The 16679-nt window shown below is 37.9% G+C and overlaps 1 protein-coding gene across 1 annotated transcript in view; it reads right to left on the bottom strand.

Annotated features, from left to right (window-relative positions):
- Window positions 1-4128: 4128 nt before the first annotated feature.
- The window catches only part of TRPM1 (transient receptor potential cation channel subfamily M member 1), a gene marked incomplete at both ends in the record, with an annotated part of 75564 nt that continues 63013 nt past the window's right edge, over window positions 4129-16679 (bottom strand). The window contains 8 exons of the mRNA XM_084293513.1: window positions 4129-5404; window positions 7068-7200; window positions 8217-8416; window positions 10573-10717; window positions 13556-13730; window positions 14381-14632; window positions 15092-15220; window positions 16354-16485. Coding sequence (XP_084149639.1) covers window positions 4129-5404; window positions 7068-7200; window positions 8217-8416; window positions 10573-10717; window positions 13556-13730; window positions 14381-14632; window positions 15092-15220; window positions 16354-16485 — 2442 coding nt within the window. The remainder of the gene's footprint in view (window positions 5405-7067; window positions 7201-8216; window positions 8417-10572; window positions 10718-13555; window positions 13731-14380; window positions 14633-15091; window positions 15221-16353; window positions 16486-16679) is intronic.

The following is a 16679-nucleotide window of genomic DNA, read 5'->3' on the forward strand; positions in this document are numbered from 1 at the left end:
AAAACTCGGGTGTAATACAGAGTAGTAGGCCAGCGAAGAAAAATGGAGATGTTAAGTTTTTTTAGCAAACATAAAAATGTCTCCAAGAAAGCAAACAGTAAAGAAAAAGACACCATCAACATCATGCTCATCCTAGCAAAGGAACTGGGATCCTGACACCTGGCAATGTTTCCTCCCTGCCCTCACTGCAGCCTGAAGCCACTGACTCAGAGGATCAGCGCAATTGTGAGCATAACACCCGAGAAAAAGGGGTGGATACTAGGAAGTGCATATATATAAATTTTACCTTATTTTTTCCCTGTAGTAGTGTAGTAGTATTCTTTTCTCTCCTCTCATCTCTCCTCTTTTTTTCTTTCCTCCTCAGTAATAATTACATCTAGACTAATAATAATTCATATATTAGACTGCTAGTACTTCTGTTATGCTAACAATAAATTCATGACTTTTTATATAAGGTAAATCTCCTTTTTGCTTGTAACAACTTTTTGAGTGTAACATGAGTACAACCAGAGTGACCAGTGGTACAGAAGTAATAAGCTGACAACGATGTTAGCAGGTGAGACCCCTGCAATGTGTCCAAGTGCTGCTGTTCCCTCTGAAAACTCACCTCTCCCATGACAAGTGCTCAGCAGCAAACTGGCTTTGTGTCAGTGTATTAACTGTCCAGAGCACCCAGTGCAGCGCAGTCCCGGGGATCATGCGGATCTAGTCCTGTTGACATCCTTGGTCATGTGCCCTCCTTGCTTTCCTTGTTTTCTGACAAGGCTTTGCAGATCCTTGTAATTCTTTTAATTTTTATTTAGAAAGACAGATAGATATACATCTTGCCAAATATGACAGTCAAGCCCAGAACCTAGAAAAGGGTCCAAAGAAGCAGTATGAAGAGACCATGCCTGGACGGATTCAGTGATTATTTGAATTCACTACTTAATATTATGGACTTTTGATTTTCTTGGTTCCCAGGTATCTAAATCCAACATTTCAAATGGAAATGGTGATGCGTTGGTGCAATAGAATAGGGCTTGCAAGAGCAAAGTCAGGCTAGTCCCAGAATGATGCAATGTAAAATGGAGGAATTGGACTCAGCCATTATAGTTAAGAACCTGCTTACATTAATGTAACAATTGGTCACCATGTTTGAAATACTTGCCTTGAGGGAAGAGGGAAATGTCTGTATTGCAAGATACTAGAAGGTGAATTCACCCCAATTACCTCAGTGTAATGCCTCTGCATACAACACAGCCTTAGACTGCACACTCTTTAGGACTTGACCTGGTTCAGTACAGGTCAAGTACAGAATAAAACAAACAGTAAGCAGAATTCACTATGACACTGCTGTGGAGTCGCCACATCCTTCGTAGCGGGAGGGATGCATCTTCTTAAAAGGCAACATTAAGCATGTATCTTCAGAAATACCAGTTCTGCACTTTCGTCCTTTCACCCAGTATTCAAGAAAGAAGGAAGGCAGGCATGCAGACATGTTGCTCATTATTCTATTTAGTATGTTCCGATTCTAGTATCAGTCTTTTATGTACATACAGAGCCATATTTAAATCTTACTAAAATGGCCATACGTCTAAACTAATTCTGCCGAAGGTCAGTGTAGTTAGATCATATTTAATGGCAGAGGAGTTATCATCACATATTTGTGCTATCCAAGAGCACAGAAAGCATCCAAGCCTTATGAAGTCATAAATGGATACAGAACTTTATGGAAAATTACTGACAAATGTTAAAAAAGAAACTTCACTTAGAAAATGTTCAGCCCACTCACTGCGTAAGAAGAAACAGGTAAATAAAGAATTGATATCCTTATCGTGGCCACTTTGGTATACTGAATTCATTTCACATCTTTTTCATAAGATTTCTTTATAAATGATTTACACAAAGTAAGAAAATAAATACAAAGGTAAAATGTTTTTGTTTGAAAACTACATGTCACCTAGTAACTTTGTAATGCAAATGCTAAAAAAAAGACTGGTTAAGCACAGCATGATTTAACTCAAATTTTATAAACACAATGTAACAAGAGACATGCAACACACTGTACTGTGTTCCACAATGCATACTGCTTGGTTAGCAAAGTGCTGAAAAGCTGCATCCCTTTGTTTGATGATGAATCAGTTCCCGGTGAGTGTGCAGGCAAACAATAAAAGGCATTGGCAAATTGCAGGATACTTGAACCACGCATACAAAATGGCTGTGTAGTTGCATAGAAAGGTAACACAGAAGTAAACAAGGAAGTGAAACGATTTCAAATGTCATTCTGTTTTTACAGAATGTCATGTTCCCTAAAGCTGGATAAAAAAGAAGCCCTCATGAAAAGCAAAATGTCAACACTGTTCTGCAACAGTGAAACCAGTAAACATGCTCATAAGACCAAGCTGGCAAAAAGCTATAGTAAATGATGACTGAACCTTCAGCAATATCTATGCAGTTACCATGATTGTGCAGTATGGTAACAATACTTCACAGTGTAATTGTGGAGTGTGAAAATATAATACAAATAGTAAAAAATGATGCCATCAATGCATTCTAAAGTCTTCCATCAATCTCTGTGTTTCAAAACAGAAAAGCATTACCAAAGAGCAGACAGAGACGTACACACCGAGGAGCTGATGGTGGGGGACAAAAAGAAATTCTGTTTTTTCAAAGTAGTGTACGAGTAAGTACTAACTGTTAATGAATTAAGCATAAACTTTGGACTAGTATTCTGTGAACAGGTAACATAGCCTTAACTCATTTTCTTTCCTGTCTGTTCAACGGCATGCCTCCCCTGAAGAAAGAGGTGCTGAGTATTTGGGAAAATGAAATTCCTAAAAGGTAACAGAGAAGAATGAGGCAAGTAAAAAATCATGCTATTATGAAGAAAACTATCAAAACCTAGTAAGTAGGTTTTTCAACCTACTGTTGAAACTGTAACTACAGATGTGGATTTCCACTCCTAGTTGTTGACGGATAGAAAACGCTCTGCAGAGAGAGCTATTTCCTTTGAACTTTCTTTTTGAAATTGACTCAAGAAAATATATGGAATTTCTCTTCTCATCTGTAGAATTTATTTTTTGTTTAGACTGACCCCTAGGAACTCTTGTTCTTCGTGCACTTTCATATTGAATTTGCAAAATTAAATACTAATTTGTCACAGTAGATTTGCTTCCAACATAGATTGGCTACATTTTGATGTCACCTAATCAGACTACCTTTCCTGTTTTTTCTCCAGTGCAGGCATTTTAACAAAGTCACTTTTTTCTCTACATGGGATGCCATTGTAATCCCTGCTTATACAAAACACTAATGCAGATCTTGGATTCACATTAATAAAATCTCCCTACACTTTTTATACTTAAAATCTCCCCAAACATTTTGAAACAATAATCACTGTTTTTCAACAGTTTAAGGCTGCCAGCATGCTTTGGGGCAGGGACAGATATGATCCTGAAAGCAGACCATGGCAACTGAAGTTCAAAGATGGGTCAAGAATATGTTTACACATAGCTTTCCAGGTCAGGTTTTTCAAAACACGACTGTATTTTTCCATTCAGCTCTATTTTATCGGATAGAAACTGCTATGTTTTGCCTTTCTGAAAGAGTTGCTAAGAAGCATGCAAGAAATCAGAAGTGAAAGGGAACTGCATAATATTTCCATGCAGTCAACAATTTTGTTTTGATCTGGAAAACATAATGGCCAGAAAGAAACCAGCTGCATAAATCAGGATAAAAACTAAGGCTGGTTAAAAATTTGTGCAATTTAAGAAGTCTTCTGATAAAGAAGAAAAAATATTTTCTACATTATTTCATGATAGTATTGTCCTTTCAAGAGCTTTTATAAAAAGTCTATCAGCAAATAAGCTTATGAGGGAAGTAGAAATGGAAAAAAGGAAGATCTAAGCTGTCAGCATCTGTGGACTGTGCCTACTTTTACATCTGCCCCTGAGAGAGTACGTATCTCCCCTTCACCTGACCCAGTGCACTTACTTAAGAACAGAACATGTATCAAGCAAGTCTAAAATGAAAAGAAACAAACATATGCAAAATTCTTCTGTAAAAATTCATTAAAAAAAATCATAATTTGTTCAATTAGCCATACTCCTTTCTTGACTGTCAATAAAACAGGGGCCATAAACCATTTCAACACTCAGTTTCTGTGGATGCATTTTCTTGCCTAGCTTTCTGTTCTTCTGTTGCACTGCCAAATGCTACCACTAAGTTAGTTACGCTACTGGCATGTCCTGGTCTGTTTAATTTGTCCTTTACAGACTTGGCTTTCCGAGAATGGCTGTGCAAACTCTTGGACCGTACTGATGGGAACCCCGAAGTCCTGTCCGGCTTTACTGATAGTAAGTTCTCCTTCTGAGCCTTGACAGTGGCAGGTGCAGACGTGTAAGAGGCACTAATACCTGCTTCACCAACATCACTGTCATCATCCGTGTCCATCTGTAACTGTTTCTGCTCTGCGTGCCTTTCTGCTTCAGAGACAAAACCAGGGTACTCTGGAGGATGTTCTTGAGAAAGTTGCTGCTCAACTTCATATTTCCATTCTGTGGCCCACTGCTCAATTGTAGATGGGCACACCTGATCCATGATGGTACTATACTCAGTGGTCCAGTTGTTAACTCCTCCAACCACCTTTCCGCCTTTTGCAAATATAAAGCTCCTCGACTTCATCATAGTGGTTTGACAAGCACTGAACGTTTCAGGAGGAAAATAGCGCATTGCTTTTGATTTGTCTAAGGGATAAGAGATTGTTGCTTCTAACTTAGTCCGTTCTACTTTTAACTGAGTGTTCTGAAAATCTGGTTTGGGTACCGACTGTCTGCTGATAACATCCATCTGGTTTATACTTCGAGGAACCATTTCATCATTCTTGAAAATCCCTTGGTTTTCATCCTCCAAAATACCCGAACCAGAATGGGGTCTGGAAACATTTTGTTCAGTTTCTAATGTAGATCTACTGTAATCTGACGGGTTGACTGCATTAGGATTAGAGGTGTAATGGAGACTGGTCTGGTTCTCTGGAACCAGCATCCTTGGGTCTGCTCCATCTTCTTTTGTACCAATGGAATGGGCTTTTTTACGCAAACCTATGGCTGGTGACATCGGAGTGGTACTGTCATCGTAAGTTAACTCATCCCCACCAACGTGGTATCTATACATGCTGTAGCCGTCAGAGCTGTTGACACTGCTTTGCCTCAGGAGATACGCAGCATCACACTCAGATGAAGCCCGTGAACGCGTATATGTCAGCTCAGACTTGTCAATACCTGCCAGCTTCTCCAGAGCATTCACCATCCGACCAGAGAGTTCTTCCAGTTGAGAGAGTCGAAGGTCAACTGTTTGAAGAGAGGCTTTCATAAAATGTTCTCTTTCATTCACTTCTTCTAGCCTCATAGACATGTTTTCAACTCTGTTGGGTACAAAAGAGGAAGCATAAAATAGAAAGGGTGGGATAGTGCAGTAACCTGTTATAGGCCCCCAGATACTGATTTTTTCCTAAGACAGAATTTTGTGCTACGTATCATTATACATCATTATTTTTTCCTGTGTGTAGCATAGTACTTGTTCATTTTCTTTTTATCCATGCTTTCCTTATACCGTATTAGAGGGCTACTTGAATTTTCCCTTATTTACATGCCAGGAGAGTACAAGAGTTGCAGCCCTTTTGGGAGAGACTACCATTATATTCCTCTTTGAGTGTGCCATCCTCTTCACATTCAGTTGTGAATGCATCAATTAATTATATGAAAAATACCTTCTAATAACATGTTCACAGAATGACTTAAAACAGCATCAAGGCATGTTGTAAAACTGGTTTTGTGGCTGTGGAAGAGGGAACATGCACTAGTGTTTATGGGGTTACTTTCTTTCTTGAAATACCTTTCACTTACGTATCAGTGCAGAAGGGAGTAGAATTACTGTCTAGCTCAATTTAAAAATTTCAATTAAAAAAAACACATTTTTTTCCATTTTCTTTTATCATTTATATCGTAATGGAAATTACGGTTCCAGAAGAATTAATAAAAAAGCCAGGTGTTAGAATGTGACTTAGAGATCATATACTAGTAAATCAACTGTGGAAATGAAATTAACATTCTTTTGCTCTTACACACAAAAGATGATGAAGCATCTGGAGCAAGAAGCCATGAGAAATACACAAATCTGCTTTGTGACTATACACCATAGTGAATCAGTGAGGCTTAGCAACCACGCTTTATTCTCTGGTACAATACCTAGGATTTTGACAAATTGCCATGGAGAAATAGTGCAACAGAAATGACTTGATAACACGTAGCAGATTTCATTTACTTCTCTATTCTCAAACTTCACAAATAATATTGCAAGATATAAATTGCCTCCCTTCAACAAAAAGATATTTAGCCGTTAGGGAATTAAACGTCTCAGAGATCACTTAGGAAGCATGGACAGCAGGTTGAGGGAGGTGATTCTGCCTCTCAATTCTGCTCTCATGAGACCCCATTCAGAGTACTGCATTCAGCTCTGGGGCCCCCAGCACAAGAAAGACATGAATGTATTAGATCAAGTCCAAAGGAACACCACAAAGATGATCAAAGGGCTGGAACTCCTCTCCTATGAAGACAGGCTGAGAGAGCTGGGGATGTTCAGCCTGGAGAAGAGAAAGCTCCAGGGAAACCTCATTGCAGCCTTCCAGTACCTAAAGAGGGCCTACAGGAAAGCAGGAGAAGGTTCTCACCGTCAGGGAACGTAGCGTAGAAAGTTTAACAAGTACTGATTTTCTCAAGTGGAATCTGAGGTGTAACTGTGATCTTCAGATGGGTAAGAGGGAAAAAAACACCTTGGACAGAAACGTTCTTACAACGAAGCTAACCAAACCAGCAGCCTTAGTGACACGCCATCAGAACAACAAAAAACTTGTTCTTGTGAGAGATGCATCTGCATTGACATTTACCTAGGATTCAGATCAGCTTCTGAATGGCGGGGGTTTCTCCAAGATCGTAAGTCTACTTTATCTAAACTTCAGTTATAATGAGGACACAAAAAGCAATACATTGTTCCAGGTAAGTGGTTTGGTTTCTTTTCTTAATAGGTACCTTTCAGAGGTAACTCTGATGCGTTCATCATTAGATGACTGCTGCTCATCCTCTTTTTCCTGGAAGTATTCTTCTACGCACTGCTCTTCAAACTCATACAGTTTTTTTAGCTCTTCATCATTCAGAAATAACTCTGCATAAAACAGAAGAAAGAAATGTGTTTTTAACACCTTTAACTTTTCCTCTACTAAAAGAGCAGATGACTTTGTAAACAGGGAATGAGCACTTCGCCAAGGATGGCTATAGCCCTGAAGGCAACGTAATGCATTGTGACTATTATCTGCTTCTACAACCATCCACTAAGGGCTGAATTTTCTTAGTGACCTTTACCCTTTCTAATAATAGTGCTACATGTTAAACAAAGTCAACAGATTTTACAGGCTGAGACTAGAGCAATCTCTGCCAGTTTGACTGTTCCTTAATTCAAGTATCATTCATAAAGAATGACAGTTAAAGGCAACAGGTAACGTGACATAACATTGTTTTCCAAACATTCTTTGGATAAGAGCTTCAAAAACTTAAAATCATGTAGGAAAATCCAATGGAAACATAAGTTTGTGGGAACATTTTATCCTTTATTCAGATTTGTTTCTTTTTATCTGTAGTGACTGTTACGTTTACTCTTTTTTCTGCCCTTATTTCCTTTCTTTTAAATCAAAAGCATACTGTGCAAAAGATAATTACTTAATAATTGCAGAGTGAGTTAGTAGAAGAATCCTCACTGTTCTCCTGTGAAATAGCAGGTACGTAACATGGAGAAAGTGGGTATGCTCTTGGACACAGATTGCTCACAGTCACGAAGTTGACACTACAGATGACATTTGAAACTGTAATCCCTTTCTCTCAGTTTCCTATTTCCCCTTTCCATTGTATGAACTTTACTAGAACTTGGTAAAACCAGATTAAGTGGATGCCAGATATGCTGAAGTATGTTAAAGAAAGCATTCATTACCAGCATAGCATCTAATAATCTTAAAAGCCCAAGGAACTCAACGGCTGTTAACCTCATATCAATTTTGTCCCATGCTGTCCTCTGCAAATACACTGGACAGTCAATGTGAACAAAATTAATAGGTCAGCATTGGAAAAGCTACTGCTTTCTGTTAATATGGTGCTAAGAGCTAAATTTAGAGAAGATTCTTCGCATACTCAGTCCCCTGTCACGCTCATCCTGGTCTCCTTCACGCTTCTTGCAGCGACAGCAGACTCTCTTGATGATTATGTAGAGGTGGCTGAAGATAATCATCGGCGGTGGGAGGACAGGTCTGTCATGGAATGTCATAATCAGCTGGTACCGCTGGAACTTCCAGACTTGGTTGGATATTGATTTTACCTCAAAGAAGGTATTGCTGAAAGGGAACGTAGGTACGTTTTCTATTAGGCCCCTAAGTTTACTTATCATTAAGCAAGAATAACAATGAAAAATAAATAACAACATGAGACCACATGACTTGCTTGGTTCACTTCTTAGTTGATGCAACTGAACTTGCTGAACTAATGATGAACCTGAACTCATGATTTTATTACTCCTTTGGTAGCAGAACAGAAGGTGCTCTGTAACTCTTATGCACCACCCAAAATAGTCATCATCTTAGACAGACTATTTGCTTCTACTGTAAAGTGCTTTATCTGTCAGTGAAAATAAACTTACACAATTTTATTAGCAATTTTATTTATTAATGTGTTAATTCTATTAACACATTCCAGTATTTGATATTGTACGAAGTATTAAAACCATGAAAGGTATTTTGTATGCTAAACCCAAAGAACCACAGTTTTCTTTTAACATGCTAATCAGCTTGACCTACATAGAACACTTCTCAAGTTTTCACAAAATGTTCTAAATTCAAACTTTGTTCATTCAGACTTCTGATTTGAAAACACTGTGCATATTCTTTTAAAGCATGTTGTTCTTGGAAGCTACAGCTTCATCATTTCTACACGAAAATGGGGTGCATTATAAAGACATTCTGTTTTGTAATTCAGGGGATATGAAGGAGTAGAAAGTGGACACTGTTCAATCCAGAGACAACAACATTAAAGGTTATAAAATGCCAACTACGAGAGAGAAGATTTGGATGTTCTGTGTCTTACACAAAGCTTTTCAAGGTATTTTAGAATATACTAGGACAGTTCACATCTATGAGGATGATATTGACGCTTCCTATTTTTATGTGTTCGTCCAATTCTTTTCTTTCTGTGCTTTAGAAAATTTACCTTCACAAAAACAGTTAAAAAATCTCTTCAAAAACAGAGAATTCTTGAGTACACGTAGCTCCTAGTTTCTTTTGGCTAAGAATACATGAGATTACTTACACTGGTAATTGACAACCTGACTTCATTCTGTCTCTCTAGCATAGCAGGAATTCCCCAGTTAGGTCTCACCCCCCTGTAACCATGCTAGGATGGCAGGAGTTAACAGCATGACCTACTTCCCAAACTGCTGATTCCTTGGTCTCTTCAGCCAATAATAGCTACCATTGTAAGATACTTCCCCTTCCCCCTAGCAATGTGACTGGCATTTCAGCACTTTAAAATTCATGACCTTTTAAGCTACATACATCAAATGAAAGACGGGCTTTGTGAGCTGTAGATTTCTGAGCACAAAATTAACTATTTTTGTGATTGTGACACCCATCACCTACGCCAGCAAGCCCTGCAACACTGCGTATTTATGGACATCCAAATGGAATCACCTGCTTTTCTCAGTTGGTGTTATGGGAAAACGTTAGTAGCAAGTACATGTTTCAATTGTTCCTATTTTTTTTAATCCCTAGATGATGATAGGAAAAGCATGCAACATAACTGTTGGCAGAAAGCACAGGCTGTAGAAACGCATTTAGTTTTACTCCTGCAAATTCTAAGTATGGATTTTATGGATTCATGGAATAATATTAAGAATTTGCACAGTTGCATGTTGCTTGTACTGGCCACACATGTAGCCACAGATCTTGGTAATGTGTAGCCATCTTTTTTCTCTTGGTTCAAGGCAATATACACTGCAGTCATGGGTGGTACAGGAACTCTGCAAAACCCTCTCTTCTTTTTGTTCCTAAGTTACAAGAAGCAAAGCAAGCAGAAAAAAGAAGGCAGATGATGCAGTGATAGTAGAAATGCCTTCTGCTTTTGATACTTGCATTTTCATTCTGCAGAACTATGGTAGAATCATGTTTGCTAATGGTTGTATGGGCTTCCATCACAGATGTAGCAGGTTTCATGGATTCAGTTTTCATCTTTACTAAGCAATCTTGAGGCCTGACATTATCCATTAGGCAGTGACTGATGATAGCCAGACTCTTGCATATCGACTACTGCAGTTGCTGGCAAATTTGCAGTAACCTGTCCTGTGCTCTTTCCTAGTGTATGAACCATTCCGAACATTTGCCAGTCATGTTCATAGATTCTGAGTGCAAATGCAAACCCTTGCAAAATCAGTTGATGGACTCCCACTGAAATTTGACCTTGGCAATAAGAAAGTAAAGATAGTACATGATCATTTACATACTTGAAGACAGCAATCAGCAGGTTTACCAGGAGGATATTTGCCACCAAGAGGTAACAGGCCATAATAGCTGGAGTGAGCCAGGCCCCTGGTATGCATGGAGGGAGGCGTTTACCATCCTCATCGTAAAGATTGTCTCCACAAGGAGCTGAATTAAAAACAGGAAAGATATTTAAATTGCCTGACAGTTGAGAAAATAATTCACATTTATTTAATAATGACACACACATAAAATTTACCAAACTAAATAAATTTTGCCAATTTATTTCCAGTAGAAAGTATGTATAATTTCTATTCCAAAGTCTGCTTCTAACTACACCATGCAAAAAAAAAAGTCCTGTAATAGTGAACATGGGAGTGACCTCAAGTTTACTGTGTAGCGTTGCTTCCTTTCCAAATGGATATTTTTTCCTCACAAAATACATAGACTCTCTGGAGTAAGGGCTTTTTTTTTTAGAGTTTGGGTAAATGCAGCAAGTTTGTTCTGTCTTTAAGTGCAGGGGCAGCCTATCTAATTTCAAATGCAAGGCTAAACTCTTTTTTGGAACCATTTTGTATTAGGTAGAGTGTTTATCAACCACAGGTTCCTTAGCTGAAATCCGTTAATGGATACTAAGTCTGACAGTAAGTTCATTACACTTTTTATTTATGTGACTAGGCAAAAACAGCTTTTTGAAGCTTTCTGAAAGTGGAAAAAAAAAATCCAACGTCCCCTGAAAAATACTTTCAAATATTTGACAACAGTTTATTCTTACTTACTGTGGAAGAAAATAGATATTTAGTCTATGATTAATCCCAACATATTTTACTTGCTTTTCAAAGATCAGACCTACATTTTTCCTGTTTATCACAAGGAAAGTATAAAAGGGAAGTCAAATGAACCATAGTATTATTTACATGGATCAGTGAAAGAGCTGCTAAAGAAACACTAATATATAGGTAATCAAAAGTAATTATTTATAACATGATATTAATTACAAAAGCTTGGCCAAAACTTCTGATCTGCAACATATATTAAAATATTTTTCCTCTGCTTCTTTTCAGATGAAACTATTTCAGTAGAAAAACAATTGACATGTGAATATTGGGTAAGCCCTATAATTATGATATCTACTGAATACCTAGGATCTAGTGAAGAAAAAGATTAATGAACGTGTTCTGCTAAATGAGATCATCAGCTCTCCACAGAGACTTACGATTGATTTCCATGGCATAGACTGAATGGCATTCCAAAGGAACGAAATAAGAAAGGAGGCAGGGAGAGAAGGAAAGAGAACAATAGAATAATATAAGGAAAACAGAAACCAAGAAAGATGATTGAAAATACAGTTTTGTCACCAAGAAAAGATAAACAACTTAGATGTTGTAACAGTGGAGACACATGGTTAGAAACAATGTCTTAGTTAAAACTGCACGGCATTCTGCCATTTCCTTTTCACTTTGTGTTCTCCAAATGTTACACAAGGCAGCAAATCCATGATATTAAAATAAATCACAAAATGCTGATGGCAGATGATCATGCAAACTTACAAGATATTTCAGGCAACTAACAAAACTGGCGGTCACCACAAACACAAAACAACTCAAAGTTACCACACAAGATCATTCTTTCAGCTATTATGGAACATTTCCTCCTGATTTTTTATTATTATTTTAAGAATCACCCTGGCTTTGAGTCTGCCAGCTGTTTCTGTTGAATAGCTCTCTTTCCATTAATAGCCACGATACTGCTGTTATTAAAGTACAGTATTACTAAAGCCCATTTTAATGGCTGTATAGATACCTGCTCGCCAACCCCTAAATGGTGAGCATAAGAAAAATCACACTTTTGAAAGAAACTCAGCCAGTCTTTCCTATTGCTAAAGAATATGTTGCTGTTGAATACCACTGATTTCTTGCCCATGGGCATCTTCTAAATGGAGCGAACCAGACTGAAAAGCTTCCTGGGCTGCATTAGGAAAAGAGTTACCAGCAAGTTGAGGAAGGTAGTTGTTCTCCTCTATTCAGCCCTGGTGGAAGCACATCTGGACTGGTGTGTCAAGTTCCAGGCTCCCCAGAACTGGAAAGTATCCAGCAAAGGGCCACAGAAATGTTTAAGGTGACTGGAGCACTTGACAAATGAAGCAAGGCTGGGAACTGGAACTATTCAGCCTGGAGAAGAGAAGGCTCAGGAGAGATCTTACGAAGGAGAGATTACACCCAGCAGTGGTGGGGAGTAAAGAAGACAGCCAAACTCTTCTAATATATACTAAAGGAAGCCAGCTCCATGTTTAACCATCTGTACAAATTTTGAATATTAACAAAAAACTATCAGTAACATGACAGTGTCCATCTCCTCTAAGACAGATTTTATTTTCATCTGTGCAGCTTTTGTGTAAGAAATGCTATTTCCACACCCAAAGCCAATCAAGCAGCTTTTCTTTATTGTTTCATTTTTCCAAAGATGTAGAAAAGAACATGAGTGATTTATGAAAGTGAAAGATTTCTGGAAAGTAGATATATGTATCAGTATTAGTAAAAATGTATTAGCTCGTTGTTTGTGCTGTGAGCTGGAGATAAAAAGGCATGTATACTTTTGTCTCCTGTAAAAGGTATTTATTTTTTTTTCTTCTTCTGTTGGAATTGTCTATTAGTAAAACATTGGTTCAAAGAAAAGATTAAGAATGATCTCTGCTGATTCCTGAAAGTAAACAGAACATTTAATGCTGTTATACTCTCTGACAGGTGAGTATTCCAGACTATATCGCTCTCACTGTTAACTGAATTGAGTCATACAATGAGACACAGGACATGCAGGCAGGGAACAGGAAGTTCCTAGTCTCCTGAGTTTGTCACAAGAAAACCCTCAAGACAAGAATAATTTATCATACAGACAGAACCACTCTAACTCCAAATTAAAAAAAATAAGAAACAACAACATTAATTTGGATCTGATCATCTGCCTCATAAACAGGAAACAGAATCTTACTATGAATTCTACTCTTACGGTCTATCTGGTCTGCGAACACCTCTCCATAGATCATCCAGTAGGGCATATAGAAGATGTTGCGAGCTAGTCTCCAAGAAGGTTCTTCATCTGGATGCAGGATAGCTTGGCGGGCTACTCCAAAACTCATTAGAACCACAAGCATGATCACCACAAAGTAGAGCATGTCAATCATCTGCAGAGAGACCACACAGAGGGGTTCTTATCATCACAAGCTAGGACAGGGCCATCGGCATGTCTGTTTGCCAACATGCAGTAAAATGATCAAGTCTCACACATTTTCCTAGATAATCTTCCTAATATTATTCTTTAACTACTCCTCACGAATGAACATACATAAAAATACAGGAAAAAGTCTGAATTTATATTTAAAAAAGACTTAAAACAGTAAAAGGTTTGTTATCCCTATTCTCTTTTGTATCATGTATCACGGCATTACTATGCTGTGCTTCCAACACAGAGTTTTTCTGTGGTCGCAAAGAGATGACAATCATTGTTGTATCATTTGTCCGCAACTGATGGTTTTGTGGATGATTCCTATGTATCAGCAATCTGTTATTGCTATGCCTTTGGAAGGCAGAAGGCAGGCAAAGTGAACAAGCTTCTGAATTTTTTTGAACCAATTTCAAAAGTATCTCCCTCTTGAATCAAGCAATTATTAGCGAGAGTATTCAATCTCATGTGTGTGCAAAATTTACAAGGCAATTTTTTTCACAGCCCTTACTCAGAGTCCTACACAGATAGAAAAACTTCGTCAGGGTTGTTATTTAAAATCAGAACTGAATTTTGTTCCCTACAAAGTTCTGAAATATGTAACTTACTAACCATCTTTCCAATCATCATGACGTAAGGTCCCAGATACTTGTTCACACCAAAGATATCCAGTACTCTAATGTACCAGAAAATTATATCTACACAGTAAATCACTCTTCCATAACCCATGTAAGGCTGGTTCTGTAGGCGAAGAATTGCTCCTATCATAAATACTGAAATGGCCACCAGGTCAGTAATATTCCAGTATTCCTGGAGCCAAACTTTCACTTTTTGGCTCAGCTTTCCTGGCTCTGACATCAGAATCTAAAATAAAAAATTAACAAAGACATAATTAGGAGAAATGCCAAACTACATTTCTGAAGTAACAGTCATGAAAAAAGAACAACCTTTCCACATTTAATATGTGGCTGGGACCCCCTCCCATTGGCAGCACAATTTCTCTTAGGCAGCAATATTTTAAGTGCCTAGCTGCAACATTTTCTTTTAATCTTTCTTTCTATTTTGGCTTAATTAAGCCTTTGTTGCTGTTGTTGAAATTTATCAATAACATTCAAACTAGAAGATTTACCCAGCAAGGGAAAGATTTAGGATATGGGTCATAAATGAAACTCTCTCCAATGATGGGCATTTTGGGACTCTGTGGATAAGACAATCTTCTCTCATGCACGGCTTCTCACATTCTGCATAAGTCAATGCCATTATTACCTCTACAAAAGAGCTTCGTTTTGAAGATTATGTGATGTTAGTATGATCAGACTTTACCTCTCTTACTTTCTCTAAAGCCAGTGTCACAATGTAGGAGATGACAATCCATTCCTGGACTGACGGCCACCGTTCCATCCGCACCAAGATGATATAATTAAATAGCATTAAGTAACCCAGGTATGATATCTACAAAAAGGAAATCCTTTATGGACTTTTGTGACATTCATATTAACACATATGAACACATATTTTGAGGCTGTGTGTGACAGATTCAGGTGCTGAAGACTTACTTGTGCAAGGAAAAAGCTTTTATTTTGTGAAGGAAGTGTGCTTGCTCTTGCTACTACAGCTGTTGCACACAGTGGCAGAGGCCATGGGCCTCCAGCAGATGGATATGATCCACACAGCTAAATTATCTCATTTGTTGAAATAAGCAGGACAATGCCAAAGCATTTTAAATCAGGTCCTTTGTGCCTGTGGCTTTTTTAATCTACAACAATGTAACTCCTTTACACTATGAAACCATGTTGAATACTTATATTTGAAATTAAATGGGACTTTTCCTTTTAAATTACTATTACAGGCAGCAGAAAGATCAGATCAGTATAGTGCTTTGTGATGATGTGCTGAAACTAAAAACCTACATAATATTATAGCATCCTAACTCAGAATAAAAAAGAAACCAGTATCCTTCATGCAGGGAACGCATGAAATTCATGAGCAGCAGCATGAATATTTCTTTCCATTTTATTAAAGTAGAGTTTGGCACCAGATAATTCTTGATGCACTAAAGAGAAAATGAGATAGCTGTAGTTTAGATTGTTTTTAATTATTTAAAAAGTAAAAAAAAGCATCCATTAAGTCTTAGGGATCTGTGCTTCTGTTGAGGTTGCACTCACCTGAGCCTAACTTGACACAGTGAATGGCAAGCACTCATACTGCAGCATTTCTTGTTTGGTATTAAAGTGCATTTCAAAGCAGAACACGATCCAGATGGCTTTAAAAAGCAAGGGAATCCAGTCTAGCACAGACTGAGTGACTGGACTATGCAGCTCGCATGGTCTGGCATATGTTTAGCTAGCCAGAGCCTCCTTCAAAGTGTGTAGGAGCTTTAGAGGGTGACAGCATAAGCTACAGTTGCTTGTTCTGTTTCACTGTCTAAGCATTTTTCTCTGAATAAAAAGAGTGCTTTACTCATCAGATTCCATGAAAATCACTATTATGTATGTATTATGTAGTTATTATTTTTACATGACAATCCTTCAAGTTTCATAGGCGTGAGAAAAACAATCACTGTCAGCTTAATCACCATGACTTACTGTGTAGAACCAAAATTTGACAATAGGTGCATTATAGAACTCGTAGATCTTTGTTCCAATTGGAAGGCTGTTTTGTTTTTTATTTCCATTCTCTTCATCTCCTTTTCGGGAGCCTGTATCCGCATTTGCATCCTGAAAAAAATGAAGTTGTCAGTTTTCACTGATACACACATAAAAAATAGTAGCTTTTCTCATTTATAATCCCAGCCAACTGTTAGCTTCAAAATGCCTCCTCTGAGCAACAGAGGAGTCTTTTGCTCAGTTGTCTTTTCTTAAAACACAAAATCTCAGCTATAGTAAATCTATACATCTCTACAGACAATTTA

This window comes from Netta rufina (assembly GCF_964035555.1).
Source record: "Netta rufina genome assembly, chromosome: 11".
In the NCBI taxonomy this organism is placed as follows: domain Eukaryota; kingdom Metazoa; phylum Chordata; class Aves; order Anseriformes; family Anatidae; genus Netta; species Netta rufina.